We start from the raw sequence: 22,886 nt of genomic DNA on the forward strand, positions 1-22,886 counted from the left end.
TCTTAACTTTTTTTAAATCTTTCACCAAAAAACTGTTTACAGGTTCCCTGTTTGTTTACACAGAATTCAAGTACGTACTTAACATAAATGTGTGTTTTTGTTTAACATATTTTGGTTACGTAGGTGAGACTTTAGATCCGATTTTTTGTTGGCATTTTTTTTCGTGATTGATATTCCAGAAGCATAATTTTTTTATAGCAGAAGCTGATTTTTTTTTTTTTTTTGATAAGATTTTGTTATGACCTAAAAGTGTTGAAAATAATATTTACTCCTGTCATTTCACACGGTGAAACAAGTGGCAATGCGCCTTTAAGTCATGAAACATATTCCAGTTTTTCTCTAAAATAGTCAGATAGGGTATCCCGAGTGTTCAATCTGAACGGATATTTAAAATTTTTAAATGTCGAGGTAAATTTAAATGAAAATTTCCAGAAAAAAAATGAACTCATGAAACTATCGTAGCCTTGAAAGATTAGTTCTTTTTTATGTTTTGAATTTTTTATAACCTGCGTTCCAATTAAATCTTATTGAATCTTGAAAATATCACATAATCTTAAACAGAATCGCAAATCACCTTCAACACTGTTTAGGAAAATTTTAAATCAGACAACAATGGTTTAAATTGGCAGGTATGTATTTAAGGATAAAAAAGAAGATAAAAATGCTTTAATTCGGTTGAATAACAAAAAATTTAATCATATCTTCTCTCCTTTCAAAACCAAATTAAATTTCTTTGAATATTAACTTCTTGATTTAATTAGCATTTTTGCTAAAAAAAAGGGCAAACCTTTTTTTGGACATGATTTTGATGAAAATATAACCACTGCTTCCAAATGTGAGGAAAGTTAAGCTGCTTGAAAATGGTTTGAAAAAAGTCATCTCTTATGTTTTTATTTCTTCAGTTCTAAAAAATCTACCATCAAAAGCTACTTGGGAGCTAAAAGTGCTGCGCTAGGCAGAATATTGAGTAAACACTCCAAAAATTGTCCCGATATTCAAAATTCTTCTTCCATAAAGTTTCATATGCAATAAACTCCAATAAATGAGAAACTTTTTATTTCGATTTAAAGCTTAAAGTGAACTCGAGCAAAGCGGAGTCAATCAATTAAATTGTATACAATAAATGAAACATAGATATAATCAACATATGTTATTTATGGAACAAGTTATAAAGAGTGGATTTTTTTTAGCATGAAGTTTGCCAAGTTTGATGGTAACGTTGAATGCTGGAAAAATCGAATTTGCAACGGGAAGCTGATACCTGATATCATTCGGCAATATTCAAAGCATCCAAATCAAAGAAATGTAAATGAAAAGGATTCATGTAAGATGTATGTAAAATTTATTGGAGATATTTTTTTAATAATCAGTTAAAAGACCCGTAGAATTGAGTTAAAATTCCTCGATTTGATTCCAATATAATTGAGCAGGCCAATTCGAGCAAACGGAAAAGATGGATATGTTTAAAAACTAGGACATGTTCAAGAAAGCGAGACGATTAACAACTCAAGATTTGATGCTTTTTTTAAGTCAAACAGTGAAAAAAAAATTGAAATAGACGCCAAGTTTAAAATGGTAAGACGAAGTTTACCGGGTCTGCTAGTAATAATAATAAAATTACCGTGATCTCAATCCTCACATCCGTTTGAATGAAGGAAAGCCATTTAGTTATTCCTCTAGATCTCGGACATGAATCCACCAACTCTCACTTATATCTCTAGTGACAAAAAATTTTGTCCGAACGAAAGCCTCTATTGCTCACACGCAAAATATGTTCTCTTCCTCAGCTTGTAAAAAAACAAAACTATAGATAAATATTGTAATCTTTCTAGAAAACCAACAAATACGCGCTCACCCACACACGCAAAACACTTAATACTACACGTAGTAGGCGCTGCCGTAGGGGCTTTTCTTGCCATAACAGGGCAGTAGCGATTGCAGCGTGTTCCGGAACGCCTCCCGAAAGTCACGATTGAAGTAGGCGTAGATTAGCGGATTGAGCGTCGAGTTGAAGTAGCCGATCCAGAAGAGCAGCGTTATGACAACATCCGGTGAAGGGCACGCCTCGTCGCCGCACAGCGCCGTGATGACGTACCTGTTTTGGGGAGGGAAGAAGAGAAAAAGCTGTTTAATCATTGAAACACCGAATTAAAGGCAAAAATCAATGATGCAACATATTTCCACGGTTACTCTTATTAGAAAAAAAATCTATTGCGAAATGATACGACGAAGTGCTATCCATCTAACCAGCTCATAAAAGTTCCGATCCAATTACCCTCAGAGCAGAACGACCAACATAATGTTGGCTAGTAGATCAACATCAATTTTATAGAAACACAAAAAAGCTCCACACCCACCGAGAACGACAATACTTTTCAGTTGTCGCCATGGAGGAACGCGGAATAGACAAACAACGGTGGCACGCAGAAAAAAAACAACGACAGTCCATCCTGTTACGGAGAACTGTTGCGGACAGTTTTCCCAGGGTATAATCGAATCTCGACGCGCTCAAACTAACAATCGGTTGAACTCAATTAACGGCTTTTCCATTCGCGTAGCAGTTTTCCTGACATCGCCATGGTGCCAGATGGGTGATTGAGTTAGGATTTTTCTTAAGCCGATAAGGCAGTTGCGTATCATTAGAACAGATTTTAACATCTGGAGACTTGAAGCTTATTGAAAAAAACAAAAATTATATTCAAATCCTTTTGCATCGGATCGAGATATTTCTATAAGATAAGTGCATTTCTTTAACACTAATCAGCCCCAGATTATTTTTACCCGTTAAAGTTTTTGGAGTGTCAATTTGAAACTCCTGACTAAAGCCCCAATATCTTTCTTGTTTCCCATCCGATTTGTACAAAAAAATTAGTTTTGAAAACTTTGTTGTGTAACTGAAATATTTTTTCCAGACAATATTCAGCTACAACGCTTCATTTAAACCCATTCGAGACGGAGCGTTTTCGTCCAGTACTGGACTCTTATGGATGTATAACATGGTTGCAGAAATTTATTAAACCACATTAAACTTGGTTGAAAAAATGGATTTCGTCTTTGTTTAGCATTTGATGCTTTGTGATAACATTGATCTGTTTCTCATAAAGGATAAAAAACATCTTCATAATATTTACAAATGCTAGTAATTGATAAACGAAGGCAGTTCGTGTGTTAAGGCCGAACAACAATTAAAATCGAAAGATAGACAACGATACTGCATAAATCAAGGGGCTAAATTTTTAAACGTTACTTATAAAATTTTGGATAGCGAACGGTAGACAATGTGCAACTCGAGACCCCATACACCCAACCTTCGGGTAGTGGTCATATCACTTCTTGTCTGCAACTCAGATTCTCTACCTCCCCTTGGTGCTAGCTGGGGTGCGAGCAAACTTAACGGAGATCGGGTACCCAACCCCGGTGGATGCTTTGGTCACATGCAAATTGAGTTATGGACTTCGTAAACGTCTGTTCTCCATGTCAGGGGCGGCGTGCGGAGTGCAACAACGTCCTGGTGGTGTTCGGGACCCAAAACAGCAATATCACGACGGTCCTCCTGCGAGACTGCGGGGGTGACTACAAGAAACATAATCAACGAACAAAGAACAACAACTTTCGGATGGAAATCGGCGAAGACCAACGCGACGAAAAGGGACTAGCGATTGGAAACTTGGAACATGGAACTGCCGATCTCTAAATTTTGTGGGCAGTACCCACGTGCTCTCCAACGAATTGAAGAGCCGCAAATTCGACATCGTAGCGCTGCAGGAGGTATGCTGGAAGGGCTCCACGGTACGAACGTACCCAGATGGTCGTGCCATCTACAAGAGCTGCAGCAACACACACAAGCTTGGAACAGCTTTTATAGTGATGGGGAAGATGCAAAAGCGCGTGATCGGGTGGTGGTCGATCAACTCACGAATGTGCCGGTTGAGAATCAAGGGCTGGTTCTTCAACATCAGCATCATCAATGTGCACAGCCCTCACCTCGGAAGTACCGGTGACGACAAAGATGAATTTTACGCGCAGCTGGAGCGTGTATACGACCGTTGCCCAAAACATGATATCAAGATCGTCATCGGTGATTTTAATGGAGGAGGAATTCAAACCGACCATTGGAAGGTTCAGTGCGCACCAGCTGGCTAACGAAAACGGCGTCAGACTTATAGATTTCGCCTCCTCCAAACGAATGGCCGTACGCAGTACCTTTTTCCAGGACCGCCTCCCACACAAGTACACCTGGAGATCACCGTACCAAACGCAATCACAGATCGACCACGTTTTGATCAACAGCCGGCACTTCTCGGACATCATCGACGTCAGATCCTGTCGAAGCGCCTACATCGAGTCAGACCACTATTTGGTGATGGTGAAGATGCGCCCAAAACTCTCCGTAGTGAACAACACACGAAACCGGCGCCCGCCTCGGTTAAATATCGCACGACTGAAGCAACCTAAGGTCGCGGCAGACTACGCGTAATCGGTCGAAGCAGCGCTGCCAGCAGAGGGCGAGCTTGACGAAGCCCCTCTCGAGGACTGTTGGGATCTCATCAAGATGTGGAGCGAACTCGACGGAACGACTGGTTCGACGAGGAGTGTAGGAGGGTGATGGACGAAGAGAATGCCGCGCGGGCGGCAGAAGTGCAAAGAGTCACCCGTCGAAATGTGGAAAATCACCGGCAGCGGAAGAGGCAGCGAGTCCAAATTTTCCAGGAGCAGCTGCATCGTTCCCGACAAACACGAAAGTTCTATCAGAAACTCAACGCATCCCGCAAAGGCTTCGTGCCGCAAGCCGAAATGTGCCGGGATAAGGACGAGGGCATCCTGATGGACAATCGTGAGGTGATCAAAAGGTGAAAGCAGCACTTCGATGAACACCTGAACGGCGCACATGCAGGGGATCAAGACGGTGGGGGAAGGCACATCGCCGGCGTAGCCAACGACGTAGAGGAGCAACTTTCAACGATGAGTGAAGTTAAGGAAGCCATTCTCCAGCTGAATAGAAACAAGTCGGCTGGGAAGGATGGCATCGCAGCTGAGCTCATCAAAATGGGCCCGGACAAGTTGGCCGATTGCCTTTACCGGTTGATATTCCGGATCTGGGACATATAACAGCTACCGGAGGAGTGGAAGGAGGGGGTAATATGCCCCATCTACAAGAAGGGCGACAAACTGGACTGTGAGAACTACCGAGCAATCACTGTCCTCAATGCCGCCTACAAAGTGTTGTCCCGAATCCTACTCCGTCGCCTAACGCCACAAGCAAACAGATTCGTGGGGAGTCATCAGGCCGGCTTCACGGAGGGACGGTCAACGACGGACCAGATATTCACAACACGGCAAATCCTCCAAAAATGCCGTGAACACCAAGTCTCTACGCACCATCTATTCATCGACTTCAAAGCCGCATACAACACGATCGACCGTAACGAGCTATGGAAAATCATGGACGAGAACGACTTTTTCGGGAAGCTGATCAGACTGATCAAGGTGACGATGGATGGAACGCAGTGCTGTGTGCGGATTTCGGGTGAATTGTCGAGTTCATTCGAATCGCGCAGGAGGTTTCGAAAAGGTGATGGTCTATCCTGCATGATGTTCAACGTGGCGCTAGAAGGTGTTATTCGACGAGCGGTGGGCGAAATGCGGGGCACGATTTTCAACAGATCCAGTCAACTTATCTGCTTTGCCTCTGACATTGATATAGTCGACAGATCATCTGCGGCGGTGGATAAGATCTACCGCAAACTGAAACGCGAAGCTGGAAGGATTGGGTTGATGATTAATACGTCCAAGACGAAATACATGCTGGCCTGCGGATCCGAGACCGACCGAACCCCCCTGTCCAGTAATAACAAGGTCACGATCGACGGCGGCGAGCTGGAGATAGTCGAAGACTTTGTCTATCTCGGCTCACTGGTGACCGCAGATAATGACACCAGCCGTGAGATCCGGAGGCGAATTATCAGCGGAAGTCGTGCCTACTATGCCCTCGCACGAAGTGTAACCTATATATGACGCTCATTAGACCGGTTGTTCTCTACGGGCATGAGACATGGATATTGCTCGAGGAGGACCTGCGTACACTCGGAGTATTTGAGCGACGAGTGTTAAAAACTGTGGAGTGTGGAGACGATGGATGAACCACGAACTCGCGTGACTCTACGGCGAACCCAGTATCCAGAAAGTGGTGAAGGCTGGCCGCATACGCTGGGCGGGACATGTTGCGAGAATGCCGGACGACTGTCCTGCAAAACAGATGTTCGCTACGAATCCGGTAGGAACAAGACGAGCGGGGGCGCAACGAGCGAGGTGGTTAGACCAAGTGGAGCGTGATCTGGCGAATGTGGGGTGCCCGAGAAATTGGAGAACGGTTACCTGCCATGGACTGAGTGAATTATAGGAATTATGTTCGTCAAGTTATGTCGTGAGACGGAATACTATGAAAATAAAATAAAAATAACTTATAAAATTTTAACTACATTCATGGCTTGAGGCCCTCCCACTATTCATTTTTAATTTTTTCTTTAAATTTTACCATTTGATAGGGTTTTTAGCCTTTTGTCCTTGACTGGCTCACTCTTGGAAAACGTCCCTATTTTTTAAATATCAAATTTTTACCCCAAAAAACAACAAAAACTATACCTAACTATAAATATACTAAGTAAAAAAGTTGGACTGTCACATAAATCAACCTGCTGCTTCTAAACACTTTGATTTCATCAGAAAGGGTGTTTGTTTGCGACACTCGTGACACCAAAAAGAGTACATTGAGATCATTTATCCAAAGTCAGGATGAACAGTAGAACCCCGCTTATCCGAACTACAGTTTTCTGAGCTCCCGTGTTATCCCAGCCATCAGGTTGACACAAGATCCTTATATTTATCGAGCTTTGCTCCCGGATGGTATGTAGGATGTCGGGGAGGGACAAACCTTATCGTTTTGCTCGGGTATTGCTTATCATTTAGGCGCATAACTCGGTTCTTATATGGATTTCATTTTTCTATTCAATCGACGTTTCTGGCAAGTTTAGATTTTAGACTTGCCAAAAATGTCAATTAAATTGCTTTACAAGGTAAAATGGTGACTTGGATTCCGCGGAAGCTCGGATAACCAGAGCTTGGATAAACGGGGCTCTTCTGAATATATTTTGTGCTATCTGAAGTGGCACCGAAATATTTCAATTCAATAAATACCGGTTATGTGACTTACATAGGAATTATAAATTTTCTTTTAAAATATTCTTGTATTATACCTAGTTTTTATGTTTAATAGGATATCTCTCTCTCTCTCTCTCTTTTTCTACCAGGGGGTTTCTGTAACCTGTTCCACTGATTTAAATTATCAATTCGTTTTTGTTATACATATTAGATAAGTTTTCTATTCAATTTAATCATTCATTGACTATATTCACTACAAAAATGTTAGAGTAATTTGTTGTAAGCTGTATTTCTTTCGTAGTTTTTACATAAGATGTTAATTATAGGCTTGTATGCAGGAAATGTTCGATAGGCTTTGAATATTTGAATCGAAGTGCATATATTTTACATGTTTTTGAATATTTACCGCGATCCTGAGAATTCCCGAGAAACAGGCCACCATATTTCTCGATTCTCGGGAACGGGAAAATGGCCGGGAAATGGACACTCTAGTCAACTCGGAATCGCCTTCGTTGGCTGAAATAGAAGCAGCAATCAAAGACATGAAATCCAACGAAGCACCTGGGATCGATTACATCCATGCTGAAATGCTCAAAGCCGACCCTGCCTTGTCAGCACAATATTGCACCGTCTTTTCGCTGACATTTGGGATACTGCAACATTCCCGGCCGACTGGATGCAGGGTATCCTTGTAAAGGTCCCGAAAAAAGGAGACCTGACCGAGTGCGGTAACTGGCGAGGCATAACTTTGATTTGTCCAACTCTCAAAGTACTTTGCAAAGTGATCCTGAACAGGATCCTGGAGAAAACCGACGCTACACTCCGACGGCAACAAGCACCACATCACAACGCTACGAATCATACTGGAACAAATCAACGAATTCCAGGACAATCTTCTGCTGGTGTCCATTGATTTCGAAAAAGCATTTGACCGACTGAACCACGAAAACATCTGGGCTGCTCTAAGACGACGAGGAGTCCCAGCGGCACTAAGTAGTCCATCTCATCGAAACACGATACGAGACATTTTCGTGCACAGTTTTGCACGACGGTGTCTTGTCCGAACCTATCCCGGAATCCTTCAACAGTGGAGGAACTGAACGACCTTGACCTGGCAGCGATATTGTTTTGCACGCCCAATGACAACAAGACATGCAGAGCAAACTCGACGACCTCACCGAAAGCTCCAAGGCAGCAGGTCTCAAAATCAATGTCGGAAAGACCAACTCGATGGAAATCAACACAGGACATCGTTCCTATTTCGTGGTAGCTGGACAACAGGTTGAGAAAGTGGAGTGCTTCCAGTATCTTGGTAGCCAGGTTACGCCTGATGGTGGTACCAAGAAAGACATCGAAACTCGGATCAGAAAAGCCCGATTTGAGTTTGCGAGTCTCCAAAACATCCGGAGCTTACTCCAGATCTCTCTACGAACGAAAATCCGAATCTTCAACTCGAACGTTAAATCCGTATTGCTGTACGGGTACGAAACTGTGTGCGCATATGCGGTGACGACGCTAAAACTGCAAGTTTTTGTGAATCGATCCCTGCGGAACATCATCCGCGCTTGGTGGTCTGGCAACTGGATCTCAAATGAGGAACTTCATCGCCGGTGTCATCAAAAGGCGCTAGAAATCGAGATTCGGGAACGTAAGTGGAGATGGATTGGGCACACGCTGCTATGAGATGAAAATGAGATTTGCTGAAAGGCGCTTGACTGGAATCCAGTGGGCATCGAAGAAGAGGCAGGCCCAAAAGCTCGTGGCGGAGAAGCCTAGCCGCCGAAGTACGAACTGTCGGCGAAAGTCTTGAAGACGATGGCTCCGGATCGTCAACAGTGGAGGTCTTTTACCAAGTCCCTATGCATCGGAGGATCGGCGCGAGAACATTAAGTAAGCTAAGTTAGTACAGTGAAAACCCGATTTTGTCACACACCGATTTTGTCTGCCCCCGATTTTGTCTACCCCCGATTTTGTCTCATTTTTTCACCCGATTTTGTCATCATTTTTTATTCAACGCAAAAATACTAAATATCGCCTTTTTCGTTTTCGTTGAACATCTCAGCGTTGAATGAAATCATTCTGAAGGGACAAAACTGATGGATGATTACAACGATATTGAAAGTGAAGATGATTGATCAGGGACGTTTCAAGATTTTTATACAAAAAAGTCAAGTTTTAAACAGGTTTTTTGTTATTACTATTTTTAATAAATCAAAGTTGTTGAATACAATAATAACTAAATATGATGGTATAACAGTACATATTAAAGTAATCTTAAGCTGTGTTTTATTTGTTTGGGCTTTCTTCAAAGCAATCTCTCTGATACGTCGCAAGAAGATGACATCATCTATAGAGAGATCTGAAGCATCAGACCAATCAACTATGTTGTCGAACATACGTACAGCTTCAACATCATTTATGTTTCACATAAATCATTTGGGGTAGATGCCGCTGATTCTGAGTCTGGTGCCACATCCGAAATTTTTAATGGCTCCAATGATTCTAGGGGCTCGTTTAATGCTGTCTGATCATCCAGCGTCATGTTCAGAATTTTTTCATCCGCAAATGCTTTACTTGCATATCTCTCCTCAGGGTCCTGTGGCAAAATAGTTTCATCGCGGTTGTTTACACCAATCAAATGGATCAAGAGAACACCATCTTCGTGAACGAGTTCGTTATTTAAAATAATTTCAATTTTCTTCCATGACTGCTGGATTACTGAACGCTTTATTTCACTCCATGCATCGTGCATCCAGAAACATACATTCCTCAACGTTATGCTCTTCAAGCTTTGACCTATATCGATTTCGCGAGGCATGACATATAGCAAAAGTTTTTGACGATATTTTAGTTTACAGTTCTGAATTACATTCTGGTCCATGGGTTGAATCACTACAGTCACATTTGGAGGCATAAAAAACAGTTATCAAACCATCATCGCTTTTTAGCTCATCATTCATATGATGTGCTGAGCAATTATCTAGTAAAAACACAGCTTTAGGAGGAATAGACATTTCGGCTGAAAATTTGCGTACTGCAGGTACGAAGTCCTGCAGGAACCAGTTTTGGAAAATCATTCGAGAAATCCAGGCATTTTTAGAGGCGAAATATGTGACGGGCACCTTAATTTTTTTGATTATGATTTAAACGAAGGTTCAAATCTAATCTTCAGTAAATTATAACCAAAAGAAATAATTAGATCATTAGGATTTGAACCATTTAAGATTATTTAATTTTTCTGATAATACCGGTCGAAACAAGGTGTTTAAAGAAACGTAAAAACAATATTGTATGATGTTTTGAATGAACCTATTTCTAGTAATATGTCAAAAAAGGGAATATCTACTACAAAACCTCTGCACTGGGATAATATACGTTTTTATAGTCATTTATTAGATTATAACGGATTAAAATCATTTTTTTTTTTTAAATCTCCCGATTTTATCACTCTCCCCGATTTATCACTCTAAAATTCATCATGGGGGTGATAAAATCGGGTTTTCACTGTAGTAAAACAAGCAAAACACATAGTGATACTATTCTTGTTTCGGTCACTGTATTAACATGAAATAGTAAATTTTCGGATTTTTTTTTAAATGAAAGCGCTTTATGGGTGAAGCATTGAAATGAATATCATAGTAACTGTTAATAGGAATCTTCGGGCCACGAAACTCTTCGAGAGGAAGAGCAGAGGATGAGGAATGAGCGAGCATTTTTTGTGTTGAACGGGAAATACACGAAGAATGACGAATTGTGCTCGTGCGAAACGCTTCGAAGGTGTTGTGCGGGAGCAAATGCGTGAGGAATGTTGAACTCTGCTCCTCCCGGCTAGCAGTGTTAGGTAATAATCGGATACCCCCTAATGCATAAAAACAAAACTCTTCATAGTTAAATTTTAAATGTTTATGACCAGAAAATAACTCAATTTATAACTGCTCTCAGGAGAACAGAGTTCAAGTTTCAATAATTAACTTCCGCTGATACAATATGAAAAGTCGTGCGGAAAAAAACTTTCCACCAGAGGAGTGAAATTTAATCGACCTTTCAAAACGGAAAGAAAAAGTTTTACCGAAGGTGAATCAATAACGAGGTGATTTTTCCTTAATGAAGGGATAGCTTCCGCTTCCTCCAGTCAGCCCGACGAAAGCAAGCTACTTACCACAAGAAAAACGGCAACCAGCAGAGCAGAAAAACTCCCATAATGATCCCAAGGGTCCTGGCCGCCTTGTGTTCCGCCCGCCAGCCCTTCGATTGCCTGGTTGATGTGCCACCTGTGCCCATTGTTGTTTTTATATTTGGTGTTATTTTTGTTTTGGTTCGTTGGTAGCCGAAATTCCGTCAGGTTCACGGACCATGCATGCCATGCGTATGTTTCGGTGGTTTCCGGAGCATTATTATTATCATTACCAACATTCGGCGACGCAATTTTCCCATCACCGGCAGCGTCGTCATCATCATAAGCATCATTTCCCGTTGATGGTCCCAACAGAGAAGGGTGGGTGGGCACAAATGCACATTGGACATTTAATTAAATTTCCGATGGTTTACAAAGTTTTCCCGGCCCAAACCGCCAAGGCCGAACGAAGTGGTAGCCAATTTAGTCGACGGAAGCATCCGGGAGTGTCCACAGGGTTGCAGCAAAGGTTGCGGTAAAAAGGAGAGTAAGAAAAAAAGTGGAAGTTAATTAAGTGAACTGTGTCATATTCTTTGGTGCTCAGAATCTTGGAAATGCTACGAGCTGGTGAGCCTTTTTTGGAACTTGGTTCATGCTCTACGTGACTACTGTTGCCTACTTATTATCCACTCTATTTAGCTGAAGGAAAATAACTGAATCGCTTAGAAGCAATCGCCACTGAGACGATTAAGGCTTTAGCCTAATTATTAAGATAAAAAAACAATGAGATTACAACGAGATTAATGAAAAACCGAGAAAATTGGCAAAAATCAATGCCGCTTATGTTAATCGTAGAATGATATGATTAGGGACAAAAAGTCTAATAATTTAACTTTTTATTAACCAAGAAGAATCCTGTTTGTTTTTTCATGATTTTGACTACAGCTTCAAAATATTGCTTTATAATAATATTTTGTGAAAATTTGAATAACCGGATACTTTTTAACCATTCTACGGTAGTTTTTTTTTTCTTCAAATCGACTTTCTGGTTCATAAAAAGACAACTTAAATTTTATAAAAACTGCTGAAATACAACAGTAATGAGCAACATCAAATTTAATCTCGTAAAATAAAATAAACTCCGTACAGTACTAACTTGAACATCAAAACAATAAAAAAAAAAGACCCAATGGCAGCACCAAACTTTAATAGTTATTTTTTCGGATATCATCATTGTTGTTCTTTAACCTCAGGAAAAAATAAAAGCTAACATAGGTTTTTTATAGATTTTACCGTTTTTCTGTTGTTATTAATGAATCGATGAAAACAACTATGAATATAATGGATACAACTGAAATGGTTAAACTGAACTGAAATGATTAAACTGTAAATATGATAGATTCAACTACAATTGAATGATTGATTTTAGGCATTCACTTATAAATATATTTGATTCAACTGCAATCTACTGATTGACCTCACTCAATCAACTATGAATATAATAGATTCAACTGTAATAGTATTATTGATTCAATTGCTAATATGATAGATTCAACTACAATTGTTTGATTGATTGTATGCATTCCACTATACATTTGATTTTACTAGGGTAACGGACTTATTTTGGACCGGATACATATTTTGGACCACCTTGCCGCTTTTTTCCAATATTTCTCTCATGATTCATATTAATCATGCAAATTTGGGACTTATATAGTTGAATCTACTTATTATGATTCCAATAATATCTAAAACTTCATTCAAATAAACTGATATGGGAGAGAAAATTGAAAATAAAGTTTTGATTTTTCACAGTTGGGTTGAATCATACCCATTTCGGGAGGACTTGCCATTATTGGAGTTAACTTTCAAGAAGTTTTCTGCATAGCTGTGATGAATTTAACAACTACAAATATGTTCACAGCTATTAAAAAAAATTGAAAACTAGTTTGCAAGCTCGAAGAACCAAAAAAACTTGTTTTAATCGCAATTCGACCCATGTCGAAAATAGGTCCTACTTAATCCGTTAGAGACTTACTTTGGACCACTCAACGTAACCTGGGTATTATACTTGCTGTTAAATGTTCATGAACGTGATAAGACGTTGTACAACGATATGGAAAAAATTTACACAATAGTTTAAACGGTAATCAAAAATAATCCATTACAAGATTCGGAACTCTAACGGAAATCGACGGACAAAATCGAAAAGCGTAGCCATCAAATGTTGCGGCAGAAATGCAACTACTCAGTATAAACACACTAAGGAGAAAAACCTAATTTTTATTACAGGTTTTTAAAAAAACTTGCAGTTTGAGGGTTAATTTGCACAACAATTACATTGAGTATTTTTAACGCGGCCTTGGTTCTTCAGAATTAGTTTTTCAGTATCAGAGTCAGTATTCGATATTCAAAGTCTTTTTTCTTGAGAAATTCCTCGAATTGGCAATAAATGACCGATGGCATGAAATGATGGCATGAATTTTATAGAGCTTGGTATCTTTGTATCTATTATTTTTGCGCTAAATATATAAAAAAAATTGGAATTTTGCATTATTTTATTTAATCAATTCGCTAAAGCCGAAACCCGTCTTTAGACGAGGTTCATTTCATTCGGCATAAAACCAAACCAATTATCGTTTTAACTGCTTTAAACCATGTTAATCTAATAATGCCTGTTTGATAAGCAGTTGTCAATAGCTCCAGCTTAAAGAAGCTTGAAAACATAAAAAAGTGGACATCCACCAACAACAACCAAATTGGCAAGTATGAAACGAGTTTAATTTTTGTAATAGATGAAATAACTCAATTAATAGTTGAACAATTGTAACAAAAAAAATATAAAGTTATGAGCTATGAGATAATCTTATTATATTTAAAAACTTACAAAAAAATGTTGAAATGAATTAAAATTACAAGCGAAAAATACTAAAATCTAGTTTTTCAATTTCAATTTCAATTTCAATTTTAGTTTTGTGGTTATGCGGTTTTCGAAGAAAAAAAAATTGTCGAAAAATCTACTCAAACGATAATTTTTTTCATAAACAGAAGTTGTTTCAAAGACAAAACTAAACTTCTGAACATTCAGCTAGAAAAATTTGGCTTCCAGATGGTTAAAAAGATCGAAAAGTTCTCGCACATTTTTATCTTTTTTTGAATCTATGTATTCTACAGAACTGAAGCCAAACCAAATCCACTAAGATTTTGGAAGTCAAACAATTGATGTCACGGAGTTGATGATGACAGACTTCCTTAACTTCTCATTGGATCGCCTGGAGCAGATTGCATTCTAAAATTGATCCTAAACATAAGTCAACTGGCCAGTATTTAACCCTGCAAAACAAATTTCGTCGACATTTCAATGTGCTGTCGGAATTTTCAGAACATTTGAAACACCCTATATAACAAAAAGGAGTTTTTCTGTTTTTACTCTAACCTGTTCGAAAATTATTGTTTTGAAGCAAATAAAATTTTAGAAAAAAAATTGTAGTACGAAATATTCAAAAAACCGGATGTACCTAAATTGAAGAAAGTTAGTTCAGGAATGACGTGAACTAACCAAATTTGACTACAAGAAAAACAAAAGAAAAGATTAACTGAATTATTCGCATAATTGCGCTACAATCGTTGTCATAAATGTAGCAAAATTTAGAATAAAAAACCTATTTAGTTTAAGGGTGGCCCAAAATAGGCCCAAAATAGAAACTTGGCGGTCCAAAAAAAAAAACGACCAGAGTAATGTACGATAAATTGATAAATCGATTTTTTTGCTCAAATCTTGTTATATTACAACAAACGACGATATGTTTCGATAGAAAAATCCTTGATCTTCTTAATGAATGGATAAAGCAATCAAAAACTGTAAAATGTACTTTTTTAATTCAGAAAATAGCTTAGCCACATCCCGAAGCGGTCCAAAATTGGTCCGTTACCCTATACATCCCTAGTTGACCTCTCACATTTAACAATAAATATGTTCGATTCAATTGTAATGTTTTAATCGATTCAACTGTAAATATGATAAATTCACGGCACCCCCAGATTGGTGCCATAAGGTGAAAAAATTACTTTTTCTTTTCTAAGAGCAAGTTCACTGGTGTTGGGAAAAAGTGGTAGAGATTTTGACATTTTGAAAATTTTACCATGCGAAAATGTTTTCAAGATCTTCGGGCGTTGTATTTTTTACACACCGGTTTCTATTTCAGCCGTATGTGATGGAAATATTGATATTTTTGCATCACAGCATGCGAAACTACAACACGTGTTGTTAAAAACCTTGAAGGCCACAGATCTTGAAAATGTTTTTGCAAGGCAAAATTGTCAAAATGTGCAAAAAGTGACAAAACTTCTACCGCTTTTTCCCAACACCAGTGAACTTGCTCTAAAAGTTTCAGCACAACTGGATGAAGCACGAGCTGGTACAATCGACTTCAAATTTGTATGGAGATTCTCGACAAAATGTAAGAACAATCAACATTCTTTCACTCTTTATGTTCTAAATTATGCCCCCAGTATGCTATATAGTTCAAAACTGCAGAATTTAGAGTTCAAACAAATAGGAACACGTTTGTAGAAAATCGCGATACGAGTTTACTGTGCTGAGATATTTGCAATTGAATGTGTTATTTTTCCGGTTTTCGTTGATATTTGAGCTACCTATGTTCAAATTTTGAAATTCAAAATATGATGTTATGCTGACCGATATAAGCAGGTAGCTGGAGAGATCTTTGTTTTAAATTGATTTTGAATGTCCATTGGAAATTAAAACAATTCAAATTTGTATTCGATATTGCTAAAATTTAGATATTTCATAACTGCATTTTATAAAGTTTTATCGATCGTAAATCCACGTACATAAAAAATACCATTAATCGTAGGTAAACAAAAGTGACTCAAAAAAATGATATCAGGTCCGTCCACACTCAATATGAGAGAACAAATTTTTAAATTGATGATGTGTGTATCCCATGATATTTGTAATAATGTACAAGTACGTTTTCTAGAACAAAATATCATTTTCTGAGCATAACTCAAACTCTATTATTCTTAGGATTTTTTTAATTTTATTTTTGAATTCAGTGCCGAAATTTAAATTAGAGATATTGGACGGTCAATTAACTTGCGATTTTATTTTTAATTTTGTAAACTCGTGTAATGCACCCCTACACCGTACACAAAATATCAACGAATTGCGAAAAAATCACTCATACAATAGCGAATATCTCACCACAGTAAACTCATACCACATTTCAATCTTATACAAACTTGTTCCTCATTGTTTGAACTATAAATTCTATAGTTTTGAGCTACAAAGCAAACTGGAGGCATATTTTTGAACATAAAGAGTGAAAGTATGTTGATTGTTCATACATTTTGTCGAGAATCTCCAAACAAATTTGAAGTCGATTGCGCCAGCTAATCGCAATGGAAAGTTGTTAAAACAGCATGTTTAGCTTTAGAGCATTTTAAATAATTTCAAGGGATGTTTTTATCACGGTTCCATGAACAACAAATAAATTTTTAATATTTTATTTCTTTTTTCATCAGCTTTCAAACAAGTAATCAGAGAAGTTTAAAAAAAAACAAAACAGTGTCAAATATCCTAGGTACAAGGTAACAACGATTTTTAGATGGCTTTTTTATATTTTGGACCTCTTTTATTTTTACCAAACAGGTCTAAAATGTATACGCTTTTTTTTCCTTTTATCTTTCGTAACAGAGGATTTTTCTCTTTTTCTGGAAATAAATTTCAAATTGGATATGTTTTCTAAGAAAACTTTCAACCACTTTTAAGTAATGGCTGAACTAAACTATTGTTTTCTAAACATAGGTTACTTTCACTGATTTATGAACACGTTTGACTGTGTCCAAAATAATCAGCTATTTGGATAATCTGAAAATTTTGTAAAGCTCATTTCCGTTTTAAATAAAATTCATAACCAAAAGATTCGAAGTCTCTCAGGAGCACGTAAAATATTCAAATTGAAACCACTTCCACCATTCATTAGCTGCCTGGATGAAAAGGTAAAACGCTTCTGATAAACGGAAATATCCATTCCTCTTATAGCTCACAGGAAAGGCTGCTTGATTACATATTCATACTTCTTCCAGTGTGATGTAATCCAATTTGTGAAGACTCGAATGAGCGCCAGGTTGATGATGATTTTTATGATGAACGCTTTCGCGAAACGATACGCGGAGCCAAGCGAAGTGCTTGCGATTCGAGCAAATCTTCATCTTCCCGTTAAGAAAACGGCGGCGTGGCCAACGAAAACACATTGCTTGCTGGATCGAGAGGGATTTCCTCTATGCAATGAACCGAGTCATCTTCATCGGTGTTTTCATTCATGTTGTATTAAATTAAAAGCTAAATTTACAAGCCACGTGTTTTTCCTCCCTTATCTTACCCTACCTGACTGTGGGTTATAAATATTAATAAATCATACATGTGTTTATAAGGAAAGGTTGTCTTCCGATCAAAATTATGGTAAAAATTCATTTTCAATTCATATATTTCATTTCCTATTTCTGATTAAATGTTATGGTTATGCATGTAGGGCTAAGTGGGATAATTATGAAGAAAATATCATTTCATACAAAAAGATTAAAGATGTATTTCTTCAGTGTTTAAATTCTTTAAAGTAACCAGAAATGACTGGTTCACTTCTTCTTTCAAGTAATTTTTTCATATTTTTAAGTTGCAGCTTGTGGGCGTAAAATGCTTCTTCATAATTACCCCCTTTTCTATTAGGTAATTAAATTGACGAAAACTCCAGTTGGTGAATTAGTTGAACGTTGAAATTTGGCATGGGGCCTTCTGGTAGGACAAGCAATGAATTCAGGTTAAGATTCCGGAATATTTCCCTTTTTTTAACCACTCTAACAAAAACGTTGAAATAAACCTTAAGAACACTGTCTGGGAGTCATTTTTTAATAACGTAACAAGAATTCCAAAACTAGGTGCTGTCAAAGACGGATGTAAGTTACGAGAGCTACAGAGATTTTAGTCAGTCGTAATGACCTTCTCCTTGAACGGCGAAAGGTGGCGAAACCTATTTCGGATGGGAGTTAAAATATGCGGTACCCGTCAATACTCATCAGTTACCAATTTTCCAATTGCATGGTTTGATTTCATAGTATTTTCACAATAAATGCATTCTTGTGTATAACATCATTTAATCGGTATTTAGATAACACATCACTTATGCTAATTGATCTAGTTAATGCATTCTATTGGCATGCAAAGCATGAACAGTAGTTGTAAATTTTGAATTTTGAAATGAGTCACAATTACACCTAAATGTGGATGTAACGAAGCAGCGGAGGCGTTAAGCTTTGGAGGAACAGATTTGGTAAGCCATAACATTTAGGAAGCCTCCAGACTAACCTTCCCCGAAAGCCACACTGCCACATCGGCTGCTAGAAGCCGTCCCCGGAACCATCATGGTGGGGACAGTCAATCGAGTCATGCAGCTTCCCCCACCCGCCATTGACGCCGACGCCCTGTGATCACACGGTTCATTGCGGCGCCTCGACGTCGGAACTCGCCGGCGCAATCCGTGGCGCTTGAAATGGTTCCACAGACATTTGATCTTCCGGAACTTGCTATGTCGACAGTCGGAAGAGGAACCATCGTCCTGGGGATGTCCTGCAGCCTGACAGCACTGGTCCGGGCAAATGGACGCCGGATGATCGCCTGATCGGAACACGTCGTCGTCGAAATCCGTGTCCGTATCCGTCGCATTGACCACGTTGTCGTTGTTGATCACGATGCAGATGGCGCCTCGACGGTTGTGCTTTTGGCTTGAATCTGCGGTTCGGCGGATGTGGAAATTCCATTCGGATTATGAAAGATAGCAATAGGACTTACTATGGCAATATTTTTGTATGTTTGAATTTGATCTCTCTTCTTAATAAGCTTCTCGGTGTGTACAGATGGTGTGGATTTGAAATTTTTAAACATGAGAAAAACTTTTGAAGCACGGTGTGAATGTATAGTTGATGTCATGTGGAGGCATGGGTTTCTTATAAGATGAAACGATGTTTATCATCCAAAAAGCGAAAGACACCTTAAAGGAACATCCATAAATGACGTAGCTTTTTTTTGTTGAGTTTTTATACCCCCCTCCCCCCTCGTAGCATTTCGTCACAAAGTCATAGACCCCCCCCCCCCCTAGATAATAACGTAGCTTTAATAAACCCCCCTCCCCCCATTTTTAATTTCTACTTTTCTTTTACTTTTTACTTTTATTATCAGCTACTATTTACTTTTATTATCAGCATTTTGCAAGAATAATACAAAAATTACAAAAAAAGGGAAAAAAGTTATAAATGGAATTTTAAAAAAGCATATCAATCAGTCAAAAAACATCAAGGTACCTTTCAACAAACGGGATAGCTAGTAAGGATTCCAATGAAATCGTTGGGCAGCTTTCCTCCATCGTCTGTTTGGCTGGAATAATTGCATCTGCGATGTCAGCTGCCTCCACCCACTCTCTATCGTCCTCCGGAGTGATGACAGTCCTCTTTCAAATAACTCAAAACAATTTTAATTTTTTATTCGATATTTAATTGAAGCTACGTAGCTTTACTTGAACCCCTATCCCCCTCTCGTCACACATCGTCACACAAAGTCAAACCCCACCTCCCCCCAAAATGCTACGTCATTTATGGATGTTCCCTAATTGGACAAATGGATGACTAGCTCAAATATTTACATGAATCATTCTTATTGTTGGATAGGATTATTTACAAATCAGAACTCTTAAATTTTCTAATCAAAGATACATAAGATTAAGGAAGCTTGATATAAGTAGTTGGTACATAATCCGCTCTCTAATTCAAATTCGAAGGCTGAATTCTACACGGAATAATGCTATCGAATTGTATAATTTTCCCATCACCTTCAAAAATTCAATAATTTTCAGGTACTTAATGTACTAAAGACGTAACTTAGGACACAAAATTTGATAAATCTGTTGTTTAGCTTAGTTTTTTTAAATATTTTTCTACTACTTGATCGCCTTAACTTTTAAAATGATTGCGTTCCAAAATGTGTCTACGAATGACTACGACCGTTTATTTAGAAGTCAGCTTATCCGAGGTAGTCGGGTGAAGGATCACCACAGATAAGTGAAACCTCGGACTACACTGCTCCGGTTTTGCGTACCATCCAGGCGCATAGCTCGGTAAAAATATAGGTCTTGGATGAACGCAGTTGCTCGTTTAACTCGCTAGCTCGCAAAACCGGAGTTCTACAATATTTCGTGTAATCCAAGTTCGCTCAACCAAGGTGGTCCTTCCTCCGCTACCTAGGTTTAGCGTGGTTGTACTGTAAATATTAATAAGAGATATACCGTCAACTGGGGGGACTTTGATTACTTTTTTCATTCATTTTTGGATGTTTTGGAAGGGGTTGCTTTTTCGTACAACACTTTTAAACACTAACTGAGAAAGGGGGTATATAGCATGATCATTGATTGCAGAATATTTGAACGACATTAGTGGCTACAATAAAATATTTATCACAAATCCAGACATCGTGTTCGGGGTAACAGCATGGTTTTATACGGCGAGCACAACAAGAAAAGTACCACTATTCATGGGTTTTGCTTTTGAAAATATAAACAGAAAATCGTCAGTTCAGATACCGGTATTTCAATAGCAACTTACTATTGAAGATAGTAAGTTGCTATCGAAAAACCGGTAGCTGAACTATTCTTATACCGCAGTTGAATTAAAGGGAATCTTTCGATTGCTTTGGTTCAGTAGAATCATTTAACCAAGTAGGCTCACAAGTCACAACACATAATACAGGTTTTAAAGAGTTTTTCAACAAGATTCGATTTAGTACTAATGGATTTGAAGTTTCGGCTTAAAAACTTTATCAAACTGCTTAATTTCTCATTAACATGACGTGAAATGATGAAACAAAGATTTAAGGAATAATTTGAATCCAAAAAACAGGCTTCTAAGTGAAAAATAATATTTTTTTAATCTGTCCAAAACTATTTCTTTAAATTAAGACATAGATGGCAGCACTATCTTACTATTAAACGTAATTGAGACCCATTTTCGACCATCCGGGATTGATTAATGTGTGCTGGATGTTTTTGGTCGAGAAATAAGTATTGCGCACTGCGGTACTCTTTAGAAATTCTAGGATCTGATTTAGTGAATAAGTACTGTACTTTCCGATGGAGACCAGATGGCTAACAGTATTATTGAAATGATTTGCAATTGGAGACGAGATGAACTGAAAATTCTGTGGTGGAATGTTCTTATGCTGTTGAGTTTTTGCTTATCCAGAAAAGCTTCTTCAGCGTGAACTCCAACAAAGCAGTGTTGAAAAACTAACATAAGAGTAATATAGGCCTTAATAAACCCGAAAAAAAAAACAATATTAAAAATTAACAACACTTAATTTGGTTTCAAATGCAAGATAGTGCTGCTTTAACTTTAAAATGCAATCATCTATATCTATTCACATTTACACAGTATATTTTAAGAAATGATCTTGATTTTTATGGAAAACATAAGTGCTACCCCAAACAACCAAAAGTCCCATATCCACTTAAACTCGTGTCTCCAAAGTTCGAATTTCGCTGAACAAAGGTTCCAAAGGGAATTGATACCGAATTTTCTCAAATGTGAGCATGAAAGTTATAAAAGGTTACTTAAATAGCCTTTTTGTGACACGGCAATCGCATTACTCAGTATTAAAGTTTCAAATAGGGCCTCAAATAGCCTTCTATGGACTTGAAGCTCCAAAAAGTTCTTCAAATAGCCTTTTTTGTGACATGTCAATCACATCCATTCAGAATAAAAGATACAAATTGGGTCTCAAATAACCCTCTTTGCACTTGAAGCTCCCAAAAGTTCCTCAAATAGCCTTTATGTGTCAATCACTTCCACTCAGAAAAAAAGTTACAATTTGGGTCTCAAATAGCCTTCCATGGACTTGAAGTTCCTAAAAGGTCCTTAAATAGCCTTTTGTGACATGTCAATCACTTCCATTCAGTATAAAAGTTACAAATTGGGTCTCAAATAGCCTTCCATGGACTTGCAGTTCCAAGAAGTTCCTCAAATAGCCTTTTTGTGACATGTCCACCATGTCATGAACAATAAATGTGAACGAACATCACAAAAGGGCATATAATCAATGCATCATTTTTTTGTAACTTGGAAAATGTTGAAATGTATAATTTATTTTAAATTTCTACTCAGAACAACTTAAAACTAACTCGCAATGGATTGTTTTTGGAAATAGTAAATTTTTCTTACTTTAAAAATTTTCGTCCAACTGTATTTTTCTACTTACCACGAATGTGTGCGATAACACTGAAATTCAGTTAAAACAATTTATGAATTAAATATCAAATATCTAATATCGCCGCGCTTTAATGTGATTTAAATCATAGACGTTTTTCGGCAGATTTTAGAATCAAAACCGTTAATACCAGTTGTCCAGAGGTTTCGAGCTACTATGGCTTTCGCTCCTCTTCAGTGGACACTAAAATTATATTTTAAACAATGATTTTTTATCTAAAATTACAATATTTAAAATTTTATAAACTACTGGCCTTCGTCTATACTAGTTTGATTCGGGACATTT

The 22,886-nt window shown here is 38.0% G+C and overlaps 1 protein-coding gene across 5 annotated transcripts in view; it reads right to left on the bottom strand.

The window, feature by feature from the left end:
• Positions 1-431: 431 nt before the first annotated feature.
• The window catches only part of LOC129740071 (octopamine receptor beta-3R-like), a 422,031-nt gene continuing 399,576 nt past the window's right edge, over positions 432-22,886 (bottom strand). For 4 of the 5 annotated variants that reach the window (XM_055731660.1, XM_055731661.1, XM_055731659.1 and 1 more), the window contains 3 exons: positions 18,660-19,082; positions 11,318-11,429; positions 432-2,095 (listed from right to left, as the gene is read on the bottom strand). In XM_055731660.1, the coding sequence (XP_055587635.1) occupies positions 1,879-2,095; positions 11,318-11,429; positions 18,660-19,082 (752 nt within the window). In that variant the 3' untranslated portion in view covers positions 432-1,878. The remainder of the gene's footprint in view (positions 2,096-11,317; positions 11,430-18,659; positions 19,083-22,886) is intronic. The other variant, XM_055731662.1, reaches the window with a different exon arrangement.

Source organism: Uranotaenia lowii, chromosome 1 (assembly GCF_029784155.1).
Source record: "Uranotaenia lowii strain MFRU-FL chromosome 1, ASM2978415v1, whole genome shotgun sequence".
Taxonomy (NCBI): Eukaryota; Metazoa; Arthropoda; class Insecta; order Diptera; family Culicidae; genus Uranotaenia; species Uranotaenia lowii.